Source organism: Elephas maximus, chromosome 20, assembly GCF_024166365.1.
Source record: "Elephas maximus indicus isolate mEleMax1 chromosome 20, mEleMax1 primary haplotype, whole genome shotgun sequence".
NCBI lineage: Eukaryota > Metazoa > Chordata > Mammalia > Proboscidea > Elephantidae > Elephas > Elephas maximus.
Genome location: NC_064838.1, coordinates 69494390 through 69521909, shown reverse-complemented (window position 1 = coordinate 69521909; position 27520 = coordinate 69494390). Strand labels below are relative to the sequence as shown.

At 48.6% G+C, this 27520-nt stretch overlaps 1 protein-coding gene across 11 annotated transcripts in view; it reads left to right on the top strand.

Moving 5' to 3' along the window:
• Positions 1-27520, top strand: part of PRICKLE2 (prickle planar cell polarity protein 2) — a 422108-nt gene that overhangs the window by 352339 nt on the left and 42249 nt on the right. For all 11 annotated transcript variants that reach the window (XM_049862955.1, XM_049862965.1, XM_049862964.1 and 8 more), the window contains 4 exons: positions 310-447; positions 3274-3477; positions 6928-7114; positions 12991-13860. In XM_049862955.1, the coding sequence (XP_049718912.1) occupies positions 310-447; positions 3274-3477; positions 6928-7114; positions 12991-13860 (1399 nt within the window). The remainder of the gene's footprint in view (positions 1-309; positions 448-3273; positions 3478-6927; positions 7115-12990; positions 13861-27520) is intronic.

The window sequence follows — 27520 nt, the reverse complement described above, 5'->3', positions numbered from 1 at the left end:
CCATTGGCTGATGACTTTGGTTTCTGTTCGGTGATTGGACGTCTGTGTGGTGAGCAGAGTGGGATAGTAAGGATGAGGACCTTCATCCTGCCCGAAACTTGGGCTCCAGTTTGGGGCTGTTAATAAGCTCTGTTGACTGTCACCAGTCTTAGTGGAGACTCACTCTAAATGGCACCAGGCCTGCTATTTTAAAAGTTCAGGCAATGGCTTTAGGACCAAATGGAGTGTGTTTAATGTGAAAACTCTGTGGCCTGGGCTTCAGGAACCTGAAGAAGCAAGAGTGACCTCGTCATCCTTTGTGTTGTCCAGGTTCGATACTGCAACTCCCTGGACGAGGAAGAGAAGAGGGAGCTGAAGCTGTTCAGTAACCAGAGGAAACGGGAGAACCTGGGCCGAGGCAATGTCAGGCCCTTCCCAGTCACAATGACAGGAGCTATTTGTGAACAGGTGAGTGTGGACTTGGAAGCGTGAAGAGGGGTTCTCCTGGCATTCATTCATCCAGCAAACACAGGCATGGTTCTAGGCTTGGGGTGGCGGACAGCAGTGACCAAAAGACACTAAGAACGTTGTCTTGCCCTTGTAAAGAGTTAAGTTCTCAGGGAAGAAGTCATAGGATAAATCAAATGAATAAACAGAAACAACACGTCAGGGAAGAGGGCTAGGAAGTACCAGGAGTGTGGCAGGTCCCCCCAGAAGGTGACATCTGAACCAAGACTTATAAGAACTGAGGTAGTGACCTTGGGGACAGAGGGGACAGCCAGCTCAGAGGCCCTGAGGCAAGAGTGTGTCCATTGTGTTCCAGCAGTGAGGCAAGAGGCAGAGGCATGAAGGGGAGAAATCAGCAGATGAGGTTAGAACTCGTGGAGGGCCTGGTCCTGGTGGAGGGCCACGGGGAAGCCACAGGAGAGATTTGAGCAGAGGAGTGGCGTGATAGACTCGTGTTGTCAAATGAGCTCTTTGGAAAATGGAACTTGCCTGGATCATGGGACCACAGCCCTTTAAAAATTCAGCCCTTTAAAGGGTGGTAAATGAGCTTCTTCTTGGTTTTGAGGGTTCTTTAGTAAAGTGCATGGAAGACCCATGCATTCTCCCTAGGACCTCACTGAGTTGAAGAGTTTGGATTTGTTTGTCCTCTTACTCACCGGTAGAGAACTCAGGGTGTGGTGGAGGAGGGTTTTAAAGAAAGCGGGTGGGAACCCAGCCTGCCTGGGCTCACCCTGCCCCACCTCTCAGTTGCCAGAAGCCTCCTGGTGGCAATGGTCATTTCCATACTTCTCTACACCCTACTGCTTTTTGTACAGCTCCATCTAACTTCTTAAGCTCTTGAGACACTCACTCAGGCACAGAGGATAAGTCAGCTGCATCTGGAAGAGGGAGCAGGATACCGCCTGAGGGGAGCAGATACCACTTGGGACCCTTGTTTGAGCTTTCAGAGGGGTGAGGTGAGAAGGTCAGACGGACGGGATAGAAGGTCAGACGGACGGGAGAGAGAAGGTCAGATGGACGGGAGAGAGAAGCTCCTTGACCAAGGGAGAAAAGGACCAGAGATTTGGCAGTGGGGTCTTCATACTCCCGTCCTTGAGACCACCCTTGAGATGCAGGTTGTCAGCATTATGACGTATGCTCAGGACCCTCTGCCACTCTCACACAGTCTCCTGCAACCAGTTAAGCTGGGCCCACCTAAGGCAGAAGGAAGCTGGGCATTTCATGGCAGATGTCGAGAACAGTGTAGAAAAGTACCGAGAACACAGAGGCAGAAAGACCTACTTTGACTCATGTTTCTGCCACATGACCTTGACCAAATTAGTTTTCCTTTGTTTTGTCGTTTGAAAGATGGAGCCACAAGCACGCCTACCTTGTAGAAGTGGGGTGAGAATTAAATGGGATTATATAGGTATAACTCACCTACCTACTAAGGTTATCATGAAACGCAGGACTGGTATTTTCTGTAACATAACGTCAGATCCTACCCTAACTAAACTACATACAAATGAAGTAAGGAATACTCCCGACAGAGCAGTGCTTGGTTTACTGCCACCAGCAAGGCCGCACTAGTGAGAGAAACAAATGGGCAGGCCCAAGAAAGTAGAGTAGTTAAAAGCATGAGCCCTGGAACCTTGAGTTTGAATTCTGGCTCTTCAGCACACATGTGTGAACTCCCAGAGATTGTTTCATGAGGCCTTTATGTCATTTCTCTGTGATGACTTTTCAACCCATACAAGGTCTATGGTGTGAAAAATGTTGGGAAATGGCTGTTGTACTTTGTAGGCATTGTCCCCAGAGCTCAGCCACTGACACAGGACCACAGTGCTGGCCTCCCAGGGTGTGAACCTCATGGCCAACCCCACAGTCTACTGAGAGTCCACCCTGGATCCATGCTTCAGGCTTTACTCCCATTCCTCAGCTGCAGGCATGGGTCATTCTGCCTTACTCGTTTTTGGATAAGGGATGGGACATTGGAAAATGAATGAGAAGTTAGGAAAGGAACAGGGAAGAAGCCTTTTCCATAGCCTGCCCTTAGAAGTGGTCCTTAATGCTATATAAAAAGATGTTAAAGGAAGCAGGCTAAAAGGGTGCCTGAAGGGTATGGAAGGAACCCCTGTGGTACAACGGTTAAGCACTTGGCTCCTAACTGAAGGGTTGGTGGTTTGAGCCCACCCAGTGGCTTCAAAGGGAGACTGGTCTGGCAATCTGCTCCAGTAAAGATGACAGCCTAGAATGCCATATGGGGCACCTGTACTCTGTCACATGGAGTCACTGAGTCAGGGGCCTAACAACAAGGGTGCGTAGAGGAAGTGCACGATGGCAGGTTTCTACGCACTACTCCCCCGCCATCCAACAGTGCAGACCCCACCCTCTTCCATGGCTCCCTCCAAGCCTTCCTCTTCCTGCCCGCCCGCCACCTCCCCCAGCCAGCTCCTCCTGGTGTTAAGCGACTGTGCCCCTGCAAGGCGGTCAGTGTCTGAAAGCTGATGAGACCTTCACTGGAGCTCCTGTGTTAGTTACTGTGCTAAAGGAGCTTTTCTTTTCTCCCCACCTCTGTGATTCCTTCTTCTCAGGTACTGTATCTTCATCTTTCCTTGTTAGGCCCAAGGAAAGGAGCGTGGGGGAAGGGCCAGAAAAACCTGCCCCGACAGGTGTGTAAAGCAGGTTAGCACTATGACCACACCCAGCTATTGTTATTCTCACCGTTATCACTTATGAAGAGCAAAGCAGAAGACCCCAGAGATGGGGACACTGTTGGCACTGACATTTCTGTTTGCCTCCTCACAGTGCGGAGGTCAGATTAATGGCGGGGACATCGCTGTGTTTGCTTCGCGTGCTGGCCACGGTGTTTGCTGGCACCCACCGTGCTTCATCTGTACTGTCTGCAGCGAGCTCCTGGTGGACTTGATCTACTTTTACCAAGATGGGAAGATATACTGTGGCCGGCACCACGCTGAGTGCCTGAAGCCCCGCTGTGCCGCCTGCGATGAGGTCAGAGCAAACACCATTGGGCTTCGGGCCCTACCTGTCACCACTTGGTTGTGCCATTGCCAACACTTTGTTCTGGGGTTCTTGCACAGAAGAAAACCATGGGCGACTCCCCTTCTTGTTTTAACCCTTTCAAGAGAGAAGGTCTAGCAAATCCCACCCATCCCTGGCCCACTTTACTGAACGCCACAGTCTCATGGGCCTCCAAATGGAAGGGCAATCTCTGTAGCTCAGGAGATCGGCGCTAGGTCAGTTCAGAACCCCTAAGAAAAAATGTTTTAAAAAGCATCACAAGGCTTTAGATTTCAGCCCTAGTCCCGGGAGCAGTCGTCAGTAACGGAGTGCCACTTCTTTAGTAAAGTAGCTCAGTTTCCCGAAATTTGATGGGACAGGTTGGTTTGAGGAGAGAGGAAAATTGATACAATTATTTGATTTTCACGCAGTTTTTAAAAGTTCAGAGTGAGGATTCTCGAGGCAGATGGATACTCCATTTGGATCTTTCTGGTAGAATTCTTGCCTTTCATACAAGAGACCTGGGTTCAATTCCCAGCCAGTACACCTCGTGCATGGCTACCACCGTCTGTCAGTGAGGGCTTGCATGTTGCTCTGAGGCTGGACAGGTTTCAGTGGAGCTTCCAGACTAAGACAGACTCGGACAAGAGGTCCTGGCATTCTACTTATGAAAATCAGCTAGTGAAAACCTTATGGATCACAGTGGTCCAATCCCTTTATGCGTGGGGTCACCATGAGTAGTGGGCAACTCGACAGCAGTTAACAACAATAACCCTGGGTAAGAAAGCAGAGTAGAGCACCAGGCTCACTCTAGCTTGGGTTCTCCCTTCAGAAACAGACCGAAGGTTTTTTGGTTTTGATTGAAAAGTTTGGAGCAGAAAGGAGAAGTTCTAAACCTGACTTCTTTGTGGGAATAATTTGGGGGTAAATCTTAGAGATTTCCTCGTACAGTGGATTTGTGTAAACAGTAAAGTGGAAGGCAACACCCTCCATTTTCAGCCATGGAGAATCCCGTCAGGTGGGCCTTGTTCTCTTACAGACTGGTCTTTGCTCTTTAGAAGTTGATTGGACTTAACTAATTTGCTTCTAATGCTAGTAGTGATTTCTGGAGAGACCTTGGAGGGGGGCGGGGGTAGTTGGGAAACTGAGTTCAGATCCAGCTCTGTGATTCTAAGCAGCAGCTTTACCTTCATGCTTCAATTTCCACACCTGGAAAGTGGTGCTCACAATATGGCTTTGTGTTATCTGTTGGCAATTGAATTTGCTTTGAAATGGCTTAATCGAAATATAATTCACATACATAAAATTTACCCTTCAGTGTATAATTTAGTGGGCTTTTTTTCTTTTTTAAGCGTAAACACAGGACTTGTCAACCATCACCATCTAATTTAAAACATGTTCATCGTCCTAAGAAGAAACCCTGTACTCATTAGCAGTCAATTCCTATTCTTCCCCACCCCCTTGCCCTTCCTCCCCAGGCAACCACGAATCTATTTTCTGTCTCGATGGGTTTGTGTATTCTAGATATCTCATATAAATGGGATCATGCAAAATGTGGCCTTTGCGTCTTGCGTGCTTCACACGGCAGAATGTTTTTAAGATTTATGCGTGTGGTAGCATGTGTCAGCACTTCATTCCTTTTCTGGCTGAGCAACACCCCGTTGTATGGATGGACCACGTTTCATTTCTCCGTTCATCAATTGATGGACTTTTGAGTTATTTCCACTTTTTGGCTATTATGTATGAATAATGCTGCTGTTAACTTTAGTGTATGAGTTTCTGTGTGGACATATGTTTTAAGTTCTTGTGAGTGTATACCTACCTAGGAATGGAATTGCTGGATCACATGGTAACTGTAACTTTCTGAGGGATTGCCAAACTGTTTTTCAAGGCAAGGGCACCATTCCATCCCCACCATTCACGAATGAGGGTTCCAGTTCCTCCACATTCTTGCCAGTGCTTGTTATTGCCCGGATTTTGATAATAGTCCTCAGAGTGGGTGTCAGGTGGTGTCTCAATGTGGTTTTGATTTGCATTCTCCAAATGAATAATGATGTTGGATATATTTGCCTATGTTTATTGGCCATTTAGAGAAATGCCTATTCAGAATCTTAGCTTTGTTTAAGTTGGGTTGTCTTGTTATCAGTGAGTTATGAGTTGTTTGTATGTTCTGCATACTAGTCCCTTATCAGATACTGATTTGAAAATGTCTTTTCCCATTCTGTGAGTTGCCTATTCCCTTTCTTTGATAGTATCCTTTGAAACAACAAAAGTTTCTGATTTTCATGAATTCCAGTTTATCTTTTTTTTCTTTTTTTTGCTTGTCCTCTTAGGGTTATACCTAAAAACCGTTGCCTGATCTGAGGTCACAAAGACACGTTTTCTTCCAAGAGCTTAATAGTTTTTAGCTTTACACTTAGGTCTTTGTTCCATTTTGAGTTAATTTCTTAATATGGGGTGAGGTCGGGGTCCAAATTCTTTCTTTTCTGTGTGGGTATCCAGTTGTCCCAGTACCATTTGCTGAGAGGATTGTTCTTTTCCTATTGAATTGTCTGGGTGGACTTTTTTGAAAATCAAGCGATCATAGCCTCTGGGTTTGGTTTTGGACTCTTAATTCTCTTTTTCTGATCTATCTGTCCATCCTAATGCCACACTGCCTTGATTACTGTAGCTTTGTGGTGAAGTTTTGAAACCCGTGCCTTGAAACTAAAAAAAAAAAAACTCTCAGGGGCCAAAACTCAAATGCGTCTGAGTGCCTGTCTATCCCATGTCATAAATGAAGGAGATCCATTTTCAGGCAATAAGGAGAAGTGAAGGATCTGACAGACTGGAGAAGTTAGAACCTGTGTGCTGTGGATGGAGCTGTGTCTCCCCAAATGTGAAGCCATTCACGTGCGGTATTTCTGGTATAGCAGCGCTAGATAACTAAGACACTGCCCGAAAGCAGCAACCGCTTTCTCAGGTCTAGCCTGCCATTGCCTTGCAGAAATGTGTGCCCAGCATGGCCAAGTGTTATATTTTCAGAGGAGAAGCCAGGATTCCAAGTGTTTGTATGAAATTCCTATTTTTTAAATAGTGTGTACAAACCAAATGAAACAGATGTGTCTGTATATGGAACGTGTTCCTGGGCTCTCAATTTATGGTGTTGCTGTAATCTTCAGGGTGGGAAATTCTTTCGGCTTTTGAAATGTGGTTAAATTCATCTCTGGCCAGGCCAGAAACTAGATTTATTTGTGCTTTAGGTAAATCCTGATTTGGGAGCTGATAAAAATATAGAATAAACATATGTATGTGTGTATATATATAATTGTTTAATAACTCGTGGGCTAGACCTGCTTTCCCACCCTTCTAATTTGGGGGGACCCCCTTAGCATTTCTTCCTCAAAGTGTGTTTTTGTAGCTGAGTCTCAAGCACTGACTGTTTGGCTTCCCCACCTCCAGATCATCTTTGCGGACGAATGCACAGAAGCTGAGGGGCGTCACTGGCACATGAAACATTTCTGCTGCTTCGAGTGCGAGACGGTGCTGGGCGGTCAGCGCTACATCATGAAGGAGGGAAGGCCCTACTGTTGCCACTGCTTCGAGTCCCTGTACGCGGAGTACTGTGACACCTGTGCCCAGCACATCGGTGAGGCAATGCTCGGCGCTGAGCTCGGTCCTGCTATGTGACATGATCTCCGCTGTGTCTGAATAGTTAGAGCTCCTCTTGTGCACATGATAGAATCCCAGCTCGTACTAGCTTAGGTGGGAAAGGAAGTTTCTTAGCTCATGTTCCTGAAAGGTCAAGGAGTGCGTGGCTTCAGGTAGGGATGGATCAAGGGTTCAAACAAGCCTATTTTTTTCTCCATGTCTCAGCTCACCTTGCCTTCTTAGGACCTGCATTCTCAAAATAGAGGAGCCATCCCTCTTCCAATACCCAGTTCAGTCCCTCCAGATGGGAGTCTTACTGGCCCTGCTTCAGCCATATACCCATCCTGGAAACACAACAGGTCTTCCTGTTGGTCTGCCTGAGTCATGGGCCCAACTCAGAGGCCATGCAATGGTGCTAGGTGAGGGACAGACCCATGACTGAGGAAGGGAGGGAGAGGTCTCAGAAGGAAAATAAAGAAAGAAAGTATAAACACGTATCTTTCATAGCCTCCTTGGAAAAAACTGGAGGTCAGCTGAGGGAGGAAGCAAAGCAGACATCTTGGTGGGGAAGGGTGGTCAAGGAACAAAATGGTTTCCAGCAAGCATGTGTCATTAAAAAAAAAAAAAAAACCAGCAAAGGCTGGCCCAGCTGAAGCTCAGCCGGATTCAGAGCAAAAGAACCTCAAGTTGCTCAGAAGCTATGAACTCCCCAAGTAAGTGGCAGATGCGAGATGGTGAAAATTATCTTCCATTTGCAAATGACTGATTTGTTCAACCCTTCAGCACGGCCGCAGGTCACACAGCACCTGTGGCTTGTTCATTCCATGTGCCTCTTCTGGCACCTTGGGAATGAGCCACCCTTTGGAAAAAAAGCTGGCAGTGGGTGAGTGCCTGAGAGACCAGCAGCACCAGCTTCCCGTGCCTGCACAGTTGTGAGAAGTCTGTTGAGGAGCTGCCAACTCCTTACCTGTAACGAGGTGCTGTGGCAACCATCAGCTTCTGAGCCCACTTTGCCCCACTTAAAACATCAGGACCGAAAAAGAAGTGGCTTTGTCTCCCTGGGCCATGCAAAGTAATGTATTCAAATGAAAAATTAACTAGTAATTTGAGGAGCTTTATGTGCTCATAATGAAACCCTGGTGGTGAAGTGGTTAAGAGCTGCGGCTGCTAACCAAAAGGCTGGCAGTTCGAATCCGCCAGGCGCTCCTTGAAAACTCTGTGGGGCCGTTCTACTCTGTCCTGTAGGGTTGCTATGAGTCGGAATTGACTCGACGGCAACGGGTTTGGTTTTGGTTTGGATGTGCTCATGAAAATCACAGCTTTGTACACAAGCCACCTGCTGTGTGCTTGGTGGTATTTGTCACTGGAGTGTACCACCCCAGAGACTCAGGCCTGCCTCTGTGAGGCTTTCTGATCTGGAGTCCTGTGTCAGGACATAGGAAGAACCCCTGGGTCCGTAACACAGTGGTTGCATAAGCTCTGCTATGGAGACCTTTGTGCAGCTGCATTCCATTCGGGGCCTTTGGGTGACACACAAGTCTCCTTTCCTTCCCCCTAAAACCCTCACCCTCTCAAAGCCTGAAGTCTTGACCAAGGCCCCAGGAGCTTTCTGTTCTCCAAGACCAAAACAGACAGAAAAATAGGCAGAGTTTCCTAAGATTAGGAAATAGGGATCCGCCTCTTGACAGGTGGCTGGGTGTGTGTGGAAGGGAAGGATGGGACAGTGTCAGGGAAAACAGTGCAACTTGCTGATCCAGGATGGCTCGCTTGTGGATTCGGAGTCTGCAAGTCAGCGGTTGCTCAGAAGACAGGGACTTGAGAGCACAGAAGACCTACCTACAGTGGCGATAACCCCTTCCCAACAGTGTTTCTGTTTCTGTCGTCACTTTCTGTGGAGGTTGAAAGGCTTGTCTAGAAGCTGCCGTTTAGAATTTTCACTCAGTGGCTTGGGAGAGTTCAGATACGTCTGTTGCTTCAGCATGTACACCTCAAAGGGTCCTTCTGTTTTATTATCTTTCTCTGTTCCCTTCATCATTTACTTTAGCTGTAACTAGTTAGCATTTAAGGAGCCCTGGTGGTACGATGGGTAAGCGCTTGGCTGCTAACCCAAAAGGCTGGTGGTTCAAACCCGCCCAGCAGGTCCACTGGAGAAGAGACCTGGAGATCTGTTCCCATAAAGATTACAGCCTAGGAGACCCCACGGGCAGTTCTGCTCTGTCCTGTAGGGTTTCTGTGAGTTGGAATCAACTCAATGGCACACAACAGCAGCAGCTAGCATTTATTGGCTTCCCCTTCTCCTTTCCTTTTAAATCCAAAAAAGGCATCAGTGCGTCACCAGAAAAGAGAGCTGCTGTAGCCTGCAACATCCTGGCTGCATTCGTTGAAATGCTGTCCCTGATTTTTTTTTTAAGGATTCACTTTTCTGCAAGAGGCAATTTTCCTGTGACAGTGAAAGGGTTGGCTCTGTGTATTGTGCCTTCCACAGTCGCCAGACCCTCACATGCTGGTCATGCTGGACAAACATTCCATATTTGTACAGCCGCTCAGAGCAGACCCTGCATCAGGCGGCCGTTGCCAGGGCAACATGCTCTCGTCTGCACACGGCAGAGTAAACAGTCCTATAAACAGGCCGAGGCTGTAGCAGCAGTAGACACATACACCCGCAGAGAAGTGCTTAAAGGCTTAGAGAGGGAGTAAAAAGGATGGCTCAGATGTTGAACGGCAGAGTCTTCTCCAGATGTTAGAGTTCAGGAGCAGTTCAGAGGGCCGTCTGACGTCACTGATGTTTATCAGGGACCATGTTCCACTGCCTGCTAGGCTGCTTCATAAACCACCGCCCCCCAAGCCTGTCCTTCCGGGAGGCCCCGTCCCCTCTGCTGCAACTATGAGCATGTTTCCTTGAGAAGCAGAGAAACAGCTGGTGGAGGACAGGCTGTCGGAGCTGGGCTCCTGTCACCTCTGAGGGTTTGGGTAAGGTTCCAGCTGCCCAGGATGCTGTGCGAGCGGGAGCTCACGGCAAAGGAGCTGGGGCAACCAGGGGTGCCCGCTCAAGCTCTCTAGGGATGTGACATATGACAGAAGGGGTGGAAAGGGAGAGAGAGAGAGAGAGGAGGAAGACCCTATGAGCTAGCCTCAGGGCTCGCTCTTGGGCTCTATCCTGGCAGTGAGGGAGACAGGCGTACAGACCTAATAAAAATAAAAGAACCAAAGCAGTAAGAATAGTTCCCAGGCACATGTCTAAGCACTCTAGGTGTATTAACTCATTTAATCCTCACAGTAACCCCATAAGGTAAGTACTGTGATTATCCCCATTTTACCCCTGAGTCATGAAATTGAGGTGTGGAGAGATGAAGCAACTGGCCTCGGGTCACACAGCTAGAAGAGGGCAGAGCAAAGATGTGAGCCCAAGCAAATGGGTTTCAGCATCCGTGGTCCTTGCAACCACATTAGACTGAGCTTCAGCCCCTGCAGTGGGACGGAGCTGACTCCTGAAGCTTTACTTGTAACTACTACAGAATTCTGATTCCCTTTCCTGTAGGTCTTGCTTCCTCCCAGGGCGGTTGGGGGCGAGGAACGGGGGTGGGCATGGGCAGAAAAGTGTTGATGGCCCCAGCTCTGGTGGTTTGTTTTTAGCGTCCCCTCAGCCCTTTCTCACTCTTCTGGAAATGCAGGTGCTGAGAGGGTAGCTGATTGACACAGTCCCCCTTTCACCTTGAGCGGCCCTTGTGGTTGTTCCTGTCCCACTAATCCCCTCTGGTGGCACAGTGGTTAAGCACTTGGCTGCTAACTGAAAGGTCAGTAGTTCGAACCCACAGATTGCTCCGTGGAAGAACGATATGCCAATCAGCTTCTGTGAAGATTACAGGCAGCTCTACCCTGTCCTATAGGGTCGCTCGGAGTTGGAATCAACTTGGTTTGGTTTTTTTAGTCCCTAGGGCAGGCTCTCAACTAGAGACTCCCCTTAGCTTGAGGAAGAAATAATAGGAGAATTTCCTTCACACCTGTCTCCTGTGAGCTCCAGTGATGTAAAAGTAGATAGGGGATGGGCTAGGATAAGAGGAAGACAAGGCCCCTTCAGTCTTCTGTTCTTGTGGTTCTCTTTTCCTGTGTGGATCTTCCCAGTTCCCTGTCCTCTACATCTCTAGACAAGCCTCTAGAAGTTATCCTTTAAATGTCTGGGCTCAGGCGTTGTCAGTCACTGAAGGTGGTATTCACATTAGTATCAGCTTTCTGGAAAGACTTTTATCATTATGCATCAGGAGTCTTGAAAAAGTTCCCTTCTGAACCAGAAAAACCTTTTGCCATCCAGTTGATTCTGACTCATAATGACCCTATAAGTAGACAGAGTGGAACTGCCCCCACAGGGTTTCCAAGGCTGCCACGTCTTTATAGAAGCAGATTGCTACATCTTTCTCTCCCAGAGTGGCTGGTGAATTCAAACCGCTCACCTTTCAGTTAGCAGCCAAGCGCTTAACCACTGCACCAATTGCTCGGGACTGAATTCTTAGGCAGGGAGAATTCCCCCCGTGGAGCCCAACATCCTCCAGCACCTGTAGTGGAAAGAGAGCTTCTTAGTGTCAGTATCTTAGCAGAAGTCCAGGTGACTCTGATTGGTCCAGCGAAGGTCACGTGCCCATGGGGCTCACGTCTGAGGGTGGGGGTGGTGGGGCTCCGCAGGGAGATACAGCCCTACAACCAGAAGAGGCAGAAGAGATGCTAAGGAGAACAGCAGGGCCTGTGGGGGCTGCTGATAAAGCACCGTTTAACCTGACCATGGAAACAGGCACAGCCCAGGCACAGGGAGGAAATGCGTCTTCCTTTCCTGGTAAAGTTAAACAAAGGGTATGCATCCTTACGGAGGGGCAATATCTTTGACAAACCATGTCCAAACTTCCTTACCAAGAGCAAGTTTTTCCTTACAAGAGCTAAATCTACTTCTTTCTTTCCTGCTGAGCTGCTACAGTGGCTTGCCCATTGGAATGGCATACACTGGTGATGGGAATTCAGTCCTCCATCCAGGCAACACAGGAAGAGCCCCTGAGTCCAGGAGACAGCCCAGAAGTGCAATGACCTGTGCTCATAAGAGCTTCACGTTTAGTGGAGGAGACAGATACTAAACAAATACACTCATGGTGGTGGGGGGGGAGGTGCAGCACCCAGTGGTGTTAATGCTGTGGGGGACTGTGCAGCAGATGAGGGAGGGGCATAATGGAGGACAGACGGTCAGACGAGTGGGCAGGAAGACTTCCAAGGATTTGGCATATGCGCAGACACCTCAGAAGAACATACTGTCGGACGGGGTGGGCAGGAAGACTTCTCCGAGGACTTGGCATTTGAGCAGACACCTCAGTAGAGTGAAGGAAATGATATCAGGGTCATGGTTGGAAGCAAGACCTCCTGGGTACAAATATTGTCTCTGCTTCTTAGTTTGCTGACCTTAGGCAAGTTGCTAAACCTCTGTATGGCTTTGCTTTCTCATCCGAAAAATGTAAACAGTAGTAGAAACCCACCACGCACAGTTGAGGAACTGAGTGGGTTTCCATACGTAAAACCCCAGGGCTTTATTATATGTGTGTATCATTACTGCCCCCTGAGAGAAGCATATTCCTGACAGAGGGATCCCTGGAGAGGGCATCGTGATCTAGATTCTCCATGCCCAGAGCAAACGAGCCAAGAAGGAGCCGACTGGTAGAGCAAGGGGGCTGCCGTAGTCATATGTGGATGCCATCGACGTGGTGACCTGATCACTGATTTATGGACAGTTTGTTGTGCTGCATTTGGAGTCCAGAGTCAAACCAGGGTGCCGTGTGTTTGGGTTGTAGTGAAGGACTCTGAGCAGCCCATCATCCTCTCCTGTGTCTCTTCTTTCCCCAGGGATCGACCAAGGTCAGATGACGTACGACGGCCAACACTGGCACGCCACCGAAACCTGTTTCTGCTGTGCTCACTGCAAAAAATCCCTCCTGGGGCGCCCGTTCCTCCCAAAGCAGGGCCAGATATTCTGCTCCCGGGCCTGCAGTGCCGGTGAGGACCCCAATGGCTCTGACTCATCCGATTCGGCTTTCCAGAACGCCAGGGCCAAGGAGTCCCGGCGCAGCGCCAAGATTGGCAAGAACAAGGGCAAGACGGAGGAGCCTGTGCTGACCCAGCACAGCCAGTTGCAAGTGAGTTCCAACCTGCTCTCCACTGACGTGGACCCCCTGTCGATGCAGATGGACCTGCTCAGCCTGTCCAGCCAGACGCCCAGCCTCAACCGAGACCCCATCTGGAGGAGCCGGGATGAGCCCTATCACTACGGGAACAAGATGGAGCAGAATCAGGCCCAGAGTCCTTTGCAGCTTCTTAGCCAGTGCAACATCAGAACTTCCTACAGTCCGGGAGCGCAAGGGGCTGGGGCCCAGCCCGACATGTGGGGCAAGCACTTCAGCAACCCCAAAAGGAGCTCGTCGCTGGCCATGAAAGGGCACGGGGGCAGCTTCATCCAGGAGTGCCGAGACGACTATTATCCGGGCAGGCTGAGATCCCAGGAGAGCTACAGCGACATGTCCAGCCAGAGCTTTAGTGAAACCCGAGGCAACATCCAAGTCCCCAAGTACGAGGAGGAGGGAGAGGAAGGGGGCCTGGCCACTCAGCAGTGTCGGACCCGTCACCCTGTCAGCTCCCTGAAATACACGGAGGACATGACGCCCACCGAGCAGACCCCTCGGGGCTCCATAGAATCGCTGGCCCTGTCAAACGCAACAGGTAGGTTCTGTTCACCTGGGAGGCAGATAGCAAGGGGTGATCTATGGGCAACCTGAAGCTGGTCCTCGGGGTTTTAGTGTTGGTCCTGTCCTATGCTTTTCTTCAACAGGCTGCTGAGGAGGGCAAGTTCAAGTTTCAGGTAGCTCTGTCTTTGAAGCTGTACCATGGTGAAGACTGAGACAGGAGTTTAGATGCCTCTGGTCTATTGAGCACTTGCCCCCAGGAGAGAGTGAGGGAGAGGGAATAGGGCCAGGAAAGGGCCAGGTGACAGGCTGATCCCACAGGGGGCTCTGGACCATGAACTGCACCACAGAGTTGGTTCCTTCTTGAGACAAAGGGGCTGGCCTTTTGTAGTGCTGTGTCAGTCCGCCATCGGCTCTGGGCTGCTAGGGAGTGAGGACGGGTGAGGCTGTGGATGTGGGCCTGGCACAAAGCAGCTCCTGTCAGCCAGAGGCAATGTTTAGGGGAAGGGGGCAGCTGTGGGCTGCTGGCAGCTCTCACAGTTCCTGGGGAACAGGTGCCTGGCCTGGGACTGCCTGCACCCCTGCAGCTGTCAAGGCCGTCCTGGACCCCAGTGTCTCACCAGGGAGCTGGTGTGAATGTGGGCATAAAGACACAATAAACCTGCAGGTAGACAAGGCAAGGGCAGGCAGTGGCAAAGGACAGTGAAGAGACAGTCCCTTGCACGCTGTGTCCAGCAGGTTGTCTGCTTGGTTTGTGTGAGTGCAAAGACTGCTGAGCTCTAAGATGGTGCTATCCGAAGCACAGCCTGAGGACCAGGGCTGGCCTGCGCATCATTATCAGTTCCCAGCGTCTTAAGTACAGAGAGTGTTTAGAAATTCTGAGAGCCCTTTGCCTTTGCTGAGGCAGCCCCGTGTTCAGGGGTCCCACGTCATTGATCAGGGCATGGGCCAGCCAGGGGCTTGTGGGGCTCACTTGGTGGCTCCTGTGTGGTGGGTGCTGCCCATCATTCATGCTCAGTAGGCCTGTGTGTCAGTCCACAACGGACTGGAAATGGAAACAAACTAGACTTTTACCATGAAAACTTGAGGACCACGGGTGTAAGATGAGATGAGTATGCTGTTGGTTGCCGTCAAGTCAGCTCCGACTCATGGCGACCTTATGTATAACAAAATGAAACACTGCCCAGCCTTGCACCATCTTCATGGTCATTGGTATGCTCAAGTTTGTTGTTGTAGCTCTTGTACATTTTAAATATCTCCCTGCCTAGGGGGCTCATCTTCCAGCACTATATCAGTGTTCTTTTGTGATCGATAGGGTTTTCATTGGCTAATGTTCAGAAGTAGTTTGTCTTAGCCTGGAATCTCTACTAAAACCTGTCCACCATGGGTGACCTGTTGGTATTTGAAATACTGGTTGCATAGTTTCCAGCATCATAGCAACATGCGAGGCATCACCATGGTGATGGGCACTAATATATCTGCCCCTGAATGGGGGAGGGCACCAGGGGAGGGAGATACGAGTCTGCCCATTCCAGCAGGGACCCCATAGTCAGATGGGTCTGGATGGAGACTGATAACCAGGCACATGCCAGCCCCATCTGGAGGGGAAAGGGGCCATTCACCTCCAGCTGATTCCTGCCACACACAGGTATATGTACTTAGCTAACACATGTATAGCTCTTACCTCGTGCCAAGCATTGTTCTAAGTGCATTACAAATATTAGTTCATTTAATATAATCATCACAACCCCATGAGGGAGGTGTATTATTCTGATTCTCATTTCAGAATTGAAGAAACTAAGGCACAGTGAGGTTGAGGGCTTTGCTCAAAGCCACCCAGCTTTAAGTGGCAGAAGAGGGATTTGAACCCATGCCTCTAATTCCAGAGTCACGCTCTTAATCAGTTTGCCGACCCCGTGCTGTCCGATCTTCCAGTTGTTCCCAAGAAGTTAAAAACATGGATTTTTCATGTGCAATCTGTTTAAACTCTCTGCTAGACAGACAAGGCCTGTCTCCGTGTTGTAGGATGTCTATAAAGTCTGTTTTATCTTTTATCCCCCACCCCCCCCCCCCCACAAATGCTTTCACATCTGTGTTCTCATTTGTCCCAGAGGGACAGAGCCCATGCTTCACATGAAAAAATGAGGCCTCAGTGACTAAGCGCCTGGCCAATGTCGGAGAACTTGGCAATTAGTGCCGAGTGATGTCTGCCTGGCGCCCTGCCCGGTTTGTGTTAACTCCCGAAAGATTTGTGTGCTATAATTATTTAAGAGGCCAGGAGATAAATATGTAATTCGACCTTTAAAGTGGAATTTCTCAAAGTTAGACCACCTGCATTAGAACAATTGGGGTGTTGATGAACACGTGGGCCCCTGGGACTCCCCCAGATCCACTGCATCCGACTCTCTGGAGGTGGATCCCAGGAATCTGCATTTTAACCAGCTCGCTGCTGATGCTGCTGGGCTCCATAATGAGAAAGGCGTCTCCTGGGTTTGCCTCTTCTGACTCTTTTGTCTGCGCCCTGAAGACCCCTGAGGCTGTCAGAATTGCTGGGGGAAGCCGAGTGTCAGAGAAGCCAAATTAGAAAGAATGAGCAGTCTCCACTTCTAAGGAAGAAGTCCCAGGAAAATTATCCCCTGGTTTTTTTTTTTTTAATAATATTTTACTGTCTTTAAGGTGAAAGTTTACCCAGCAAATTAGGTTCCCATTTAACAATTTCCACGCAAGTTATTCAGTGGTATTGGTTACGTTTTCATAGGGTGTCGTCCTCATCCACTGCCACATGGTTGTACTGTTTCCAGTTCTCTAGTTTCCCTGCCTCCGTACCTTCTCACCTTTGCTTTAGAGTAATTGTTGACCATTTGGTCTCACAGATTTTCTTTTAAAGGAGCTCCTTACTCACCGGTAATATTCTTTTTTTTTTTTAATGAGCCATTCTGTTATTTAGCTAAAAGGTGACTTCAGGGACCCTCTTATTTTTTATGGATCCTTTAGCAAAACAACTAATGGCCCTCAGTCTCTGAGATTTTTGAAAGGCAACCCTGAACCATGTCTGACAAAACTGAGAAGAAAGTTCCTCAGATCAGTACTGTCCAACACAGTAGCTGCTAGCCACGTGTGACTATTGAAATTTAAACTAAAATGAAAAGTTCCTCAGTTGCACTAGCCACATTTCAAGTGCTCAGTAGCACTGAACTGATTTTTAAATTTCACTTAATTTTAATTAATTTATATTTCAGTAACCACATGTGACTAGTGGCTACCCTCCTGGACAGCCAAATGAGGGAAGTGAGCTGATAGGATGGGCACATCACCAACCCCAGCGTCAGCCCTTTGGAAGTTCTCACGTGAGCATTAAGGGCCTGTCATCACTTGGGAGCTGTGTAGCCTTGAAGAAGTCACTCAGATTCCCTAGGGCTCAATTTCCTCATCTGTGGAATTTGTTGAATAGTCATACATCCTTTGCAAGGTTTCTGTAAAAATTAAATGACAATGCATTTAAGTTTGTCAGCATGGTCTCTGACACATATCAAACCAAAAGCCAAACCCGTTGCCCTTGTGTTGATTCTGATTCATGGCGACCCAATGTGCTACAGAGTAAAACTACCCCATGGGGTTTCCTCGGCTGTGGTCTTTGTGGAAGCAGACCACCAGGCCTTTCTTCCACAGCATGGATGGATGGGCCCGAACCATCAGTCTTGAGGTTAGTAGATGAGCACCAACCATCTTCGCCACCTGGGACCTCTTCCTGACATACACGTTGTTGTTGTCGTGTGCCGTCGAATTAATTCTGAAGGCACACAACGACATATGCCAGCATAGAACTTCCCCATGGGGTTTCCTAGGCTGTGATCTTTACGGAAGCAGATCGCCAGGTCTTTCCTCCCACGGAGCCTCTGGTGGGTTGGAGCCACTGGTGGGTTCCAACCGCTGACTTTTTGGTTCTAGCCGAGCGCTTAACCATTGCACCACTAGGGATCCTTTGACATGCATATAACCCTTTGTAATAATTACCTGATGCCATTATTGATATTATTGTTATCATCATCATCATTTCTTCCTCCTTGCAAACAAACTCATCCATAGTTTTGGCTCCTTAGATAGTTTTGATGGCTGCTAACTTCTCCCAACACCCACCAGTTGTGCAGGTTTGCATTTTGGGGTTTTAAACATGCTCCTTACCAACCTGAGCAGAGCGCGAGAAACAGGGAACTAAGGAAATCCATTTTGTGCCCTGGCGTTTCTATGGACTTGTCAGACACAACAGAGTGGAGGAGAGATTGTGGCTAATATTCTAAGCACAGCTTGTCACTGGAGCAGACCCTAAATAGCCTTTCACATCCTACGCCACACACACACACGCACACATACATGCATGCCCAGGACGTGATGTTGACTCAACTTGGGTAGTCAGTCTTTCTGCTGCCCACCCTCACACTCGCCTTTGAATTTTGCTAGAATATTCTGTAGTCTTTTGAGAGGACAAAGGTCTGTACTGTCTGTGTACCTTTAAATTCTAGAATCGCAGTCTACGAGTCACTGGTATGTGTTACAAAAGGCAAAACACCTTCAGCTTTTGGTTAAAGCCAGATTTAGAGATAATTTTTCCTTCCATGCTCCGTACTTATGTTATTGAATAAGCCTGTAGTGTTTCATCTGGCGTGAAGCTGGGTCTTTTCGTGGGCAGCATTCTTCCCCAGGACAGACCTGTAAAAACAGATAGTTCCAGTGGCTGGCCGGCCTTCGACCCAGGCCTTGACACCTCCTGCTTGCCTAAGGACTGGAAATCTTCAGCTCCTTCTCCATGGGAAACAGACCATCCCTAATGCTCACACAGTGAGTCAGCAGGGTCAGGCCCCTCCTACAAGGCCACAGCGTGGGGGCCTGGCAGCAGCTCTAACCCAGCCAGTCCCTAGCAGCAGCACCAACAACAGCGGGCATTCTTGTGTTTGTCTGTCCTAGGTCCAGCTCTAAGCACTTTTCATGAACTAAGGCATCCTGTCCTTAAAGCAGCTCTATGAGGCAGGTACAGCTGTTATTCCCCTTTGAGAACGGGCATCGTGAGGTGTGGAAGGGCTAAGTAGCCCCAGGCCACACAGCTGAAAAGTGCAGGAGCAGGATTCAAAGGTGAACATTCTGGCTCCAGCTGTGTCCTAAGCCAGGATACTGTGGCAGAATTGAAGGGGGAGGAGAATGGTAGACCACTGAGTAAGACCTGGAATTGGGACGGGCTGCATCAAGCAGGGTGCACGCCATGGGACAACTGGAGATATCAGCAGGCCCCCAGTGAAGGAACCTGGTGTGGAGCGAGGTTGTGTAAGGGGTGGTAAGGGCAGTGAGAGCTGGAGCCTACAGGAAGGGAATGCAAGGTGTGGATGAGAATGAGGGACACGAGAGATGATTTCTGTTCGTTCTCATTCAGCAGATGTGATCAGAGTGCCTCCTCCGTGAGTCACAGCAGAGTGGATATGAGTGTGGCTGTAGGCCAGGCTGCCGGGGCTGGAAACGGGACATTGCAGCTTCATAGCTGTGTGAACGTATCTCTTCTGTGCCTCCATGTCCTTGTCTTGGGGATGGTTGTTGTGCAGATTAGGTAAGCTGTTTTTTTTGTAAGAATTTAGAACAGCGACTGACACCCTGTAAGTGCTCTGTATTAGTTATCATCTGTATTAGCAGGTGCTGCTGCCTGTGTTAGGTGCTGGGGACGCAACACTGAATCTAAACTGAAATGGGCCTTGCCCTCTCGCACTTTAAAGCCTACTGGAGTTGATAGCAGTAACCAGCTATACAAAATAAAATTGCACCTGTGGTAAGCACAGTGCTAGGAGAATACACAGAGAGGGATGTGGCCGGGTCAGGGAGGTCAGAGGGTATCACTGAGAAAGTGATACTTGAGGGACCCAGGAAAGGGCACTGTAGGCAGTGAGAGCAGCATGTGCAGAGGTCCTGGGGTAGGAATGTGAGAACAGCACGTGTAGAGGTCCTGGGGTAGGAATGTGAGAACAGTATGTGTAGAGGTCCTGGGGTAGGAATGTGAAAACAGTATGTGTGAAGGTCCTGGGGCAGCAATGTGAGAACAGCATGTGTGAAGGCCCTGGGGTAGGAATGTGAGAACAGTATGTGCAGAGGTCCTGGGGTAGGAATGTGAGAACAGTGTGTATGAAGGTCCTGGAGTAGGAATGTGAGAACAGTATGTGTGAAGGTCCTGGGGTAGGAATGTGAGAACAGTATGTGTGAAGGATCTGGGGTGGGAATGTGAGAACAGCATGTGCCGAGGCCCCGGGGGTAGGAATGTGAGAACAGTGTGTGTGAAGGTCCTGGGGTAGGAATGTGAGAACAGTGTGTGTGAAGGTCCTGGGCTAGGAATGTGAGAACAGTATGTGTGAAGGACCTGGGGTGGGAATGTGAGAACAGTATGTGTGAAGGACCTGGGGTGGGAATGTGAGAACAGCACATATGAAGGACCTGGGGTGGGAATGTGAGAACAGCACATATGAAGGTCCTGGGGTAGGAATGTGAGAACACTGTGTGTGAAGGTCCTGGGGTAGGAATGTAAGAACAGCATGTGCAGTGGTCCTGGTGTAGGAATGTGAGAACAGTATGTGTGAAGGTCCTGGGGTAGGAATGTGAGAACAGCATGTGCAGAGGCCCTGGGGTAGGAATGTGAGCACAGCGTGTGCAGTGGTCCTGGCGTAGGAATGTGAGAACAGTGTGTGTGAAGGTCCTGGGGTAGGAATGTGAGAACAGCATGTGCCGAGGCCCGGGGGTAGGAATGTGAGAACAGTGTGTGTGAAGGTCCTGGGCTAGGAATGTGAGAACAGTATGTGTGAAGGTCCTGGGCTAGGAATGTGAGAATAGTATGTGTGAAGGTCCTGGTGTAGGAATGCGAGAACAGTATTTGTGAAGGTCGTTGGGTAGGAACGTGAGACCAGCATGTGCAAAGGCCCTTGGGTAGGAATGGGAGAACGGCATGTTCAAAGGCCCTGGGGTAGGAATGTGGGAGCAACATATGCAGAGGCCCTGGGGTAGGAATGTGTGGTGAGTGTGAAGAACTGAAAGAATACCCCATGGTGGGTACAACACAGAGTCATGAGGCTGGGAAGAGGCAAGTGCTAGATGTTGCAGAGACTTTTAGGACATTTTAAGAGTTTTGACCTTTCTTCTAAGGGCAAAAGGAGCCCTGTTGGCACAGTGGTTAAGTGCTCAGCTGCTAAACAAAAGGTCATCGCTTCAAACCCAACAGCTGCTCCACAGGAGAAAAATGTGACAATCTGCTTCTGTAAAGATTAATCCCATTGCCTTCAAGTTGATTCCAACTCATAGTGATCCTATAGGGCAGAGTGGAACTGTCCCACTGGGTTTCCAAGGCTGTAAATCTCTAGGGAAGCAGACTGCCGCATCTTTCTGTCATGGATTGGGTGGTGGTTTCGAACTGCCGACCTTTCTGTTAACAGCCCAGTGCTTTAACTGTTGTACCACCAGGGCTCCTCTGCAAAGATTACAGCCTTGGAAACTCTATGGGGCAGTTCTGTTCTATCCTAAAGAGTCACTATGAGTCAGAATCAACTCACAGCAATGGGTTGGACTAAGGGCAATGGAAAGCCACTGAAGCATTCAGCCAAGCAGTGGTGGGGAGATGACATGTCAGGTTTGCATTTGGAAAAGGTGGCTTCTGCGCTGGTGGGGAGCTGATTGGCATAGGGCAAGCACCATCATAAGGCAGGCCAGGGCTGTGCAGTCCAGGCAAGAGGTGAAGGTGGCTGTCCCCAAGGTGTAAACAGGGAGAGGTCTGAGATAAGGGATGGATAGCAGAGGAAATTGGCAAAGATGTACAGACCCCTGGGTGTAGGGTACTGGGAGACAGGAGGGGAGACTCAAAAACCTAGAACTGGAGAAAGCTTTGCCTACTCTGTGGTTTTTTTTACTGAGCAGCGCACGCGCACACACACACACGCGCGCGCGCACACACGCACACACACACACACCCCAGCTGAAGGTGCATATGCCATGGACCTGGATATGGAAAAGCAGAGGTCAGAGACACAGCAGGAATAGAAGTCTGAGAGGGCTTACTGCCTCCTTTGATCAGTGTGGAGGTTTTGTGCGTATCTACGCCCTTACCACGCATTACCTACACTCCCTGGCAAGGGAGCCGTAGTTGTGCAACACTGAGGTGTACTGACTGCTCAGAGGTGAGAGGTGATTTTCCAGTGTCACTGGCAAACAAGAAGAACGAGAAAACAGCAGTGTGGGAACCCGGAGCAACGACTGGAGTAGCTCACTTTCCCGAGAATGTCTGAAATGTTGCTTTCAGTGCTTGTCGTGTAAAACACTGCTCTATTTAATTTGGGGAAGGAGTATTTCTCCTTTTCCTCTGTATGACTTGGATATCCATCCAATTTCTTTACTTAAATAGTTGGGTAAAACCTCCTAACCAGGTGGCACGGGTTGCTTGAGAGGCCAAACCTCAGGATGTGCTCATGAATGGTATCACCCAGATCTCTGTTCACAGTGTTTGCTGGGGAAGATGTGTGGCCCAGTCTGGAATTATAGGTCTGAAAACTGAGACCTTACCTTGAGTCTTTTCAGTGGGTCCCTGGGGCCAGCCTGAGAGACACCTGGAAAATGCAGAGAGATTGTCTGTTCATTGGTATTAGGGAACTCTCTTGTTTACGTGTGTCAAAACACAAACTCTAACTGGTATGTAAACAACTAAGACTGTTTTGTTTTTTAAATCAACTAACTGGGAAATTCACAGATACTTGATTTCAAACTCAGCCGGATCCAGGCGACTGAGGATGTCATGAAGACTAGGCTTCTTTCCGTCTCTCAGTTCTCATTTCCTCCACTGGGCTTCACTCTCAGGCATAGCCTTCCTCGAGGTAGCAAAGATGGCCGCCAGCAGCTCCAGGCTAAAGTCTTTTAGCCTCAGGTGCAGGGGAAAGAGAACTGCTCTTTCTAAATAGCATCACTAAAAGTCCCAGAATTGAGCCAATTTGCCTGACTTGGGTCACCTCACAATTCGTGAGCTAACCCCCAGTGGCCAGGGGGGATAGACTGCTTTGACTGGCCAGGCCTGATCACATGCCTATCCCTGGAGCCAGCCCATCAAATTCACAGTGGTTGAGAGTGGGGGCGGGGGGTCTCAAAGGGAAATCAAGGTTATGTTTCTGGAGGCAAAGCCCTGGTCTTTGGGGTATATCCCTGTGGTGATTTTAATGCAGGGGTCTCAAGCCATCGAGGAGATATTTGGAGGGCTGGGAGGTTAGACTGGATGCTATCCCACCTAGCATGAGGCTGTCCCTCCCTTATGGTCAGGACTGTGGCTGAGGAACACCTTTAGACTAGTCCTAGAGGTGACTTCCTCTCTGATCCTCAAAGAACCTGTGCCCTTCTGGTTGACTTCTCCCAGCTCTGACATCACCCCGGCTCACAGACCAGGGTTCAGAAGAGAGCCATGGAAGTCCATCTTGTCCGTTGAGCCTTTGTCTGTGCCCCTTCTGTGTCCTTGAGGAGGCACAGAATGTTCTCAGAGCCAGATTATGGGGGAGTAGTGGACGGGGCAGAGCGGGCCCAGAGCGGCCCAGGGCCCCTGCTTAATGGCATAGTCTCACTGCCATTTTCTGGGCCCAGGGAAATTTTTCCAGTGTCTTGGTTTTTGATAACCGTTCAGGGTGTAGACAGTCATCTATGCCGGGAGTAAGTAACCATGGCTACTGATGGGGAGAAAACACTGCTGATTTCGTTACTGAAAAAGCAACACTGGAAACAGGGGTCCATGGCCGGGGCGGGGGGTGCTTCAGTGTGGTATGAGATTTTATAGAGTGGATTTTTAAAGAACGTGTACATTTCACTTGGAAGTTTTGAATTTGGCAGTCTCGCAAAGGGGAATGAGGTTGCTTTTGTTCACTTGGAAATAGCCTTAAAACCTAAGTTTTCATAATTTTTATTTAAAAAAATATGGGCATTTAGGAAAATGTCAAAGAGGAAATCAAGAAAAAAGAAGTAGGGAAAAAATAACCCAGTCTCACCACTCGGCTAGTGTTACTGTTTTGGTTAATTTTTTTTTCCCCTATAGATTGATAGTTATTTTTTTCCTAACTGAATTGTACGTGTACTGAATATTTTGTGTCCTGGATGTCTTCACTTGCATTCTGTCATTAGCTTATTTTCATGGCTTCCGTAGCCAGCATTTATAATGGCTGTGTTAATATTCATTTGAGTGGGTGCTACCACGCCCCCAGAATTAGACATTTAGGCAGTTTCCAAAATGATTTGTTTTTAAATCTCTTTTTTTTCTTTTGACTTTCATCAGCAGAGTGTACTCTTTTAGCCCTCCATTTACTTATAAGGAGGTCTTGTGGTCCAGTGGTTAAGAGCTCGGCTGCTAACCAAAGGGTCAGGATTTCGAACCCACCAGCCATTCCTTGGAAACCCTATGGGGCAGGTCTACCCTCTCCTGTAGGGTCACTATGAGATGGAATCAACTCAATGGCAATGGGTTTTAATTAATAACCACAAACAAACCTTCTAACTGTTTTGTCCCAGAGGCTAGCCAGATCCTCGACCTGCTCAACTGGACTGCGTGGCAAAAGCATCTGTACCCCCTCCTCTGTGAAGTGTTAGGTGTTAGCGTGAGCCCAACCAGCTCTGCACCAACAGCCGTCTGTCTTAACTCACCCTCTTCTGCCCATGCACAGAGAACCCCCTGCCCTGAAGAGCCCCCTGAAGTAGCAGAAAGCTATTTCCATTAAAATCCCACTTAATGGGTTAGTGGTAGCATCCTTACCCTCCAGAGACCCAGATTTGATTCCTGGCCAGTGCACCTTGCACTGTCAGTGGAAGCTTGCATGTTGCTATGATGCTAAACAGGGTTCAGTGGAGCTTTCAGACTAAGGCAGACTAGGAAGAAAGGCCTGGCAATCTACTTTTGAAAATCAGCCAGTGAAAACCCTATGGATCACAACAGCCTGATCTGAAACCTATCACGGGGATGGCACAGAACCACACAGCGTTTCATTTCATTGTGCACAGGGTTGCCGTGAGTCAGGGGGCCGACTCCGTGACAGCTAACAATGACGCAACCTGGAGCCAGCTTTTGGGAGTGCATCTCTCCATGTGGACAGTCAAACTCCAGTAGTTAGACCAGTTCAAAGACTACCCACACTGTACTTACCTGGCCTGCTTGTAAGAATACAAATTCTTGGGCTCTACCCCAGACTCACACGCAAAATCTCTGAGGAGTTTAGACCCAGGAATCTGCATTTTTAACAAGTTTTCCCAGTGAACTCTTAGGCTCCCTAAGTCTAAGGACTACTGAGCTGGTAACACTCAAATTTCTTATCTTAAACTTGGGTGGTTCTGACCTCCTTGGTGTCTAGAAGTGATATCTTTCCTTTTTACATCTTCTCTTAGGTCTGAGTGTAGCCTCCTTTTTGACAAAAGAAAAAGTGGATTACGCTTATTCTGAAAAGCTCTGAAGGCATCCCTGATGTCAAATGGCTGCTGGCATAGTAAATACCATCTTAGTGAGTAAGGAGCAAATTATCCGAAACAAGTGGGTAACATATTCCTTAAATACATAACCAGCTGCCGTCAACACCACCTCATGGGGACCCCTTTGTGTGTCAGGGTAAAACTCTTCTCATAGGGTTTCCTTTTTTTTTTTTTCTACAGGGTTTTCAGTGACTGCTTTTTTTGAAAGTAGATTACCAGGCATTTCTTCTGAGGTGCCTCTGGGTGGACTCAAACCTCCAACCCTTCCGTTAGCCGCTGAGCACGTTAGCCATTTGCACTGCCTAGGGACTCCATCTTAAATACCTAGCGTGGATTAAATATGATAGAGGGTCCTACTTGGCCGAGAGCATTTGCTGGTTTGGGTATTGTCACTGCGTGCATCAGAAAGAGTGAACAGAAAAATCACTGATCTCCAGTAGGGCCTGTGGCAGCTCTAGAATTCATTTGAAAATCAGAAGGTCATGGAACCAAGATTTCTTAAGGATTTGAGGTTGGTTGATTGGTCGATTTTCTGATTGTTTAACCTGGAATTTTTTCATCAGCTCTCCCCGGCTTTGCACCAGCATCATCTTGAACATCCTGGTGGGTGGGTGTGTGTGTTCCCAGCCTGTTCTCCCAGGCGACTCCCCTAGCCTGCCCTCTCCAAATCAGAACCAGACCATGACACAGTTCTGGGAGGCAGCTGTCACAGATCAGGCTGAGCAAATAGGCGGGGCATCATTTAGAAGATAAAGTCTGGATCTTCCAACACAAAATCAAGGCCGTGGTTTCACTAGGAAAAAGCCTCGTGTTTTCTTTGGTAAAAAAACGTCAACAGCTTAAAATGCCATGCTAAGTCCCCGTCCACTTAGGTAAGGTGGGCGCATTTTCCCCGTTCTTCCTGTCTGCTCCAGAAAATAGCTTTTCTCAACTCTTGGCTGCCCAAGGGTTTGATGTTCCATTTTGTGGATTATCCAGCCCGTCCTCTGGCTCCCTTCTTATTTTTCCCATTTAGAAGACGGGGATGCCAAAACTCATCCATTTTGTTTCTTGCCCAGTGGAGTGGAGACAGTACTGTGTATTTCTCTCTTCTCTGGGCCCATCTTTGGAACAAATACTTGACTCTCAGCTGTGCTAAGTCTAAGTGACTCTTGCTTCTTGGAGTCGGTTGTCCAGCCTCATCACATCCGCCCCTCTGAGGGTGTTACCAGTGCACGCCCACTGGGGGGTTTATTTCTGATCCTGGGATTGTCCTTTTGGAGCATGCACCCCTAGCACTGTTTCTGTGCTGTCTGGGAGTGAGCAGCCCTCCCGCTGGCTGCCTAACCTTTTGGTGACCCAATTATTTTCTGCTTTGAATTTTTTGTTGATACCATGTGTTTTCATTAATGGAAGCGTGCTGAATCATTGAATGGGTCTGAATTTTTGGTAGGTAGTATGGATTTTTTTTCCTTGCCCCCTCCCACAAGTCTGCCCTAAGTGTTTAGTGGTACATATGAAGTACCACTGGTTATACCCCAGAGTCCCCACTGGGATCTCTTGGTCCATGTGTGTAATAAATGAAAATTTTCAAAATTTCTGTCTTTCCTACCAAACATTCAGATATACAATACTCTGTAAAAACAGCAATTTGCAGCACACACCCATTTCTACAGTTTCAAACGGTCATAAAGGCCCCTGCCTTGCGGCCACACGCACTATCAATATACAGCAGCTTCCCAATAAACCCCAAGGCTGGAAAAGTTTGTGGTTACTGTATGTATCGCCTGGCATGAAAGAGTTAACTCAGAGGTGCTGATTTAGAAAAGGGAACAGTCCAGCTCAGGCTACCTTTGTCTTTTCCTCGGGAACAGATCAAGCTCTTACCTGAAAGTGAGAGAAGTAAAGAGAACATACTAGAGTAACTCTTCCTTTTTATGTCTTCATTTCTAGACACTGGGTCCTAGGTAAGGAGCCCTAGTGGCACGGTGGTTAAGCGCTCAGCTGCTAACCAAAAGGCCAGCGATTCAAACTTACCAGGTGCTCGGAGGGAGAAAGATGTGGCAGCCGGCTTCTGTAGAGATTTACAACCTTGGAAACCCCGTGGGGTAGTTCTGTTCTGTGCTTTAGAGTAGGACAGGCCAGCTCCCTCCAGCCTCCCCTGCCAGCCCACAGAGAATTGCCCAGCCCCAGAAGTCAACAGTGCCAAGGTGAGGAAGCCT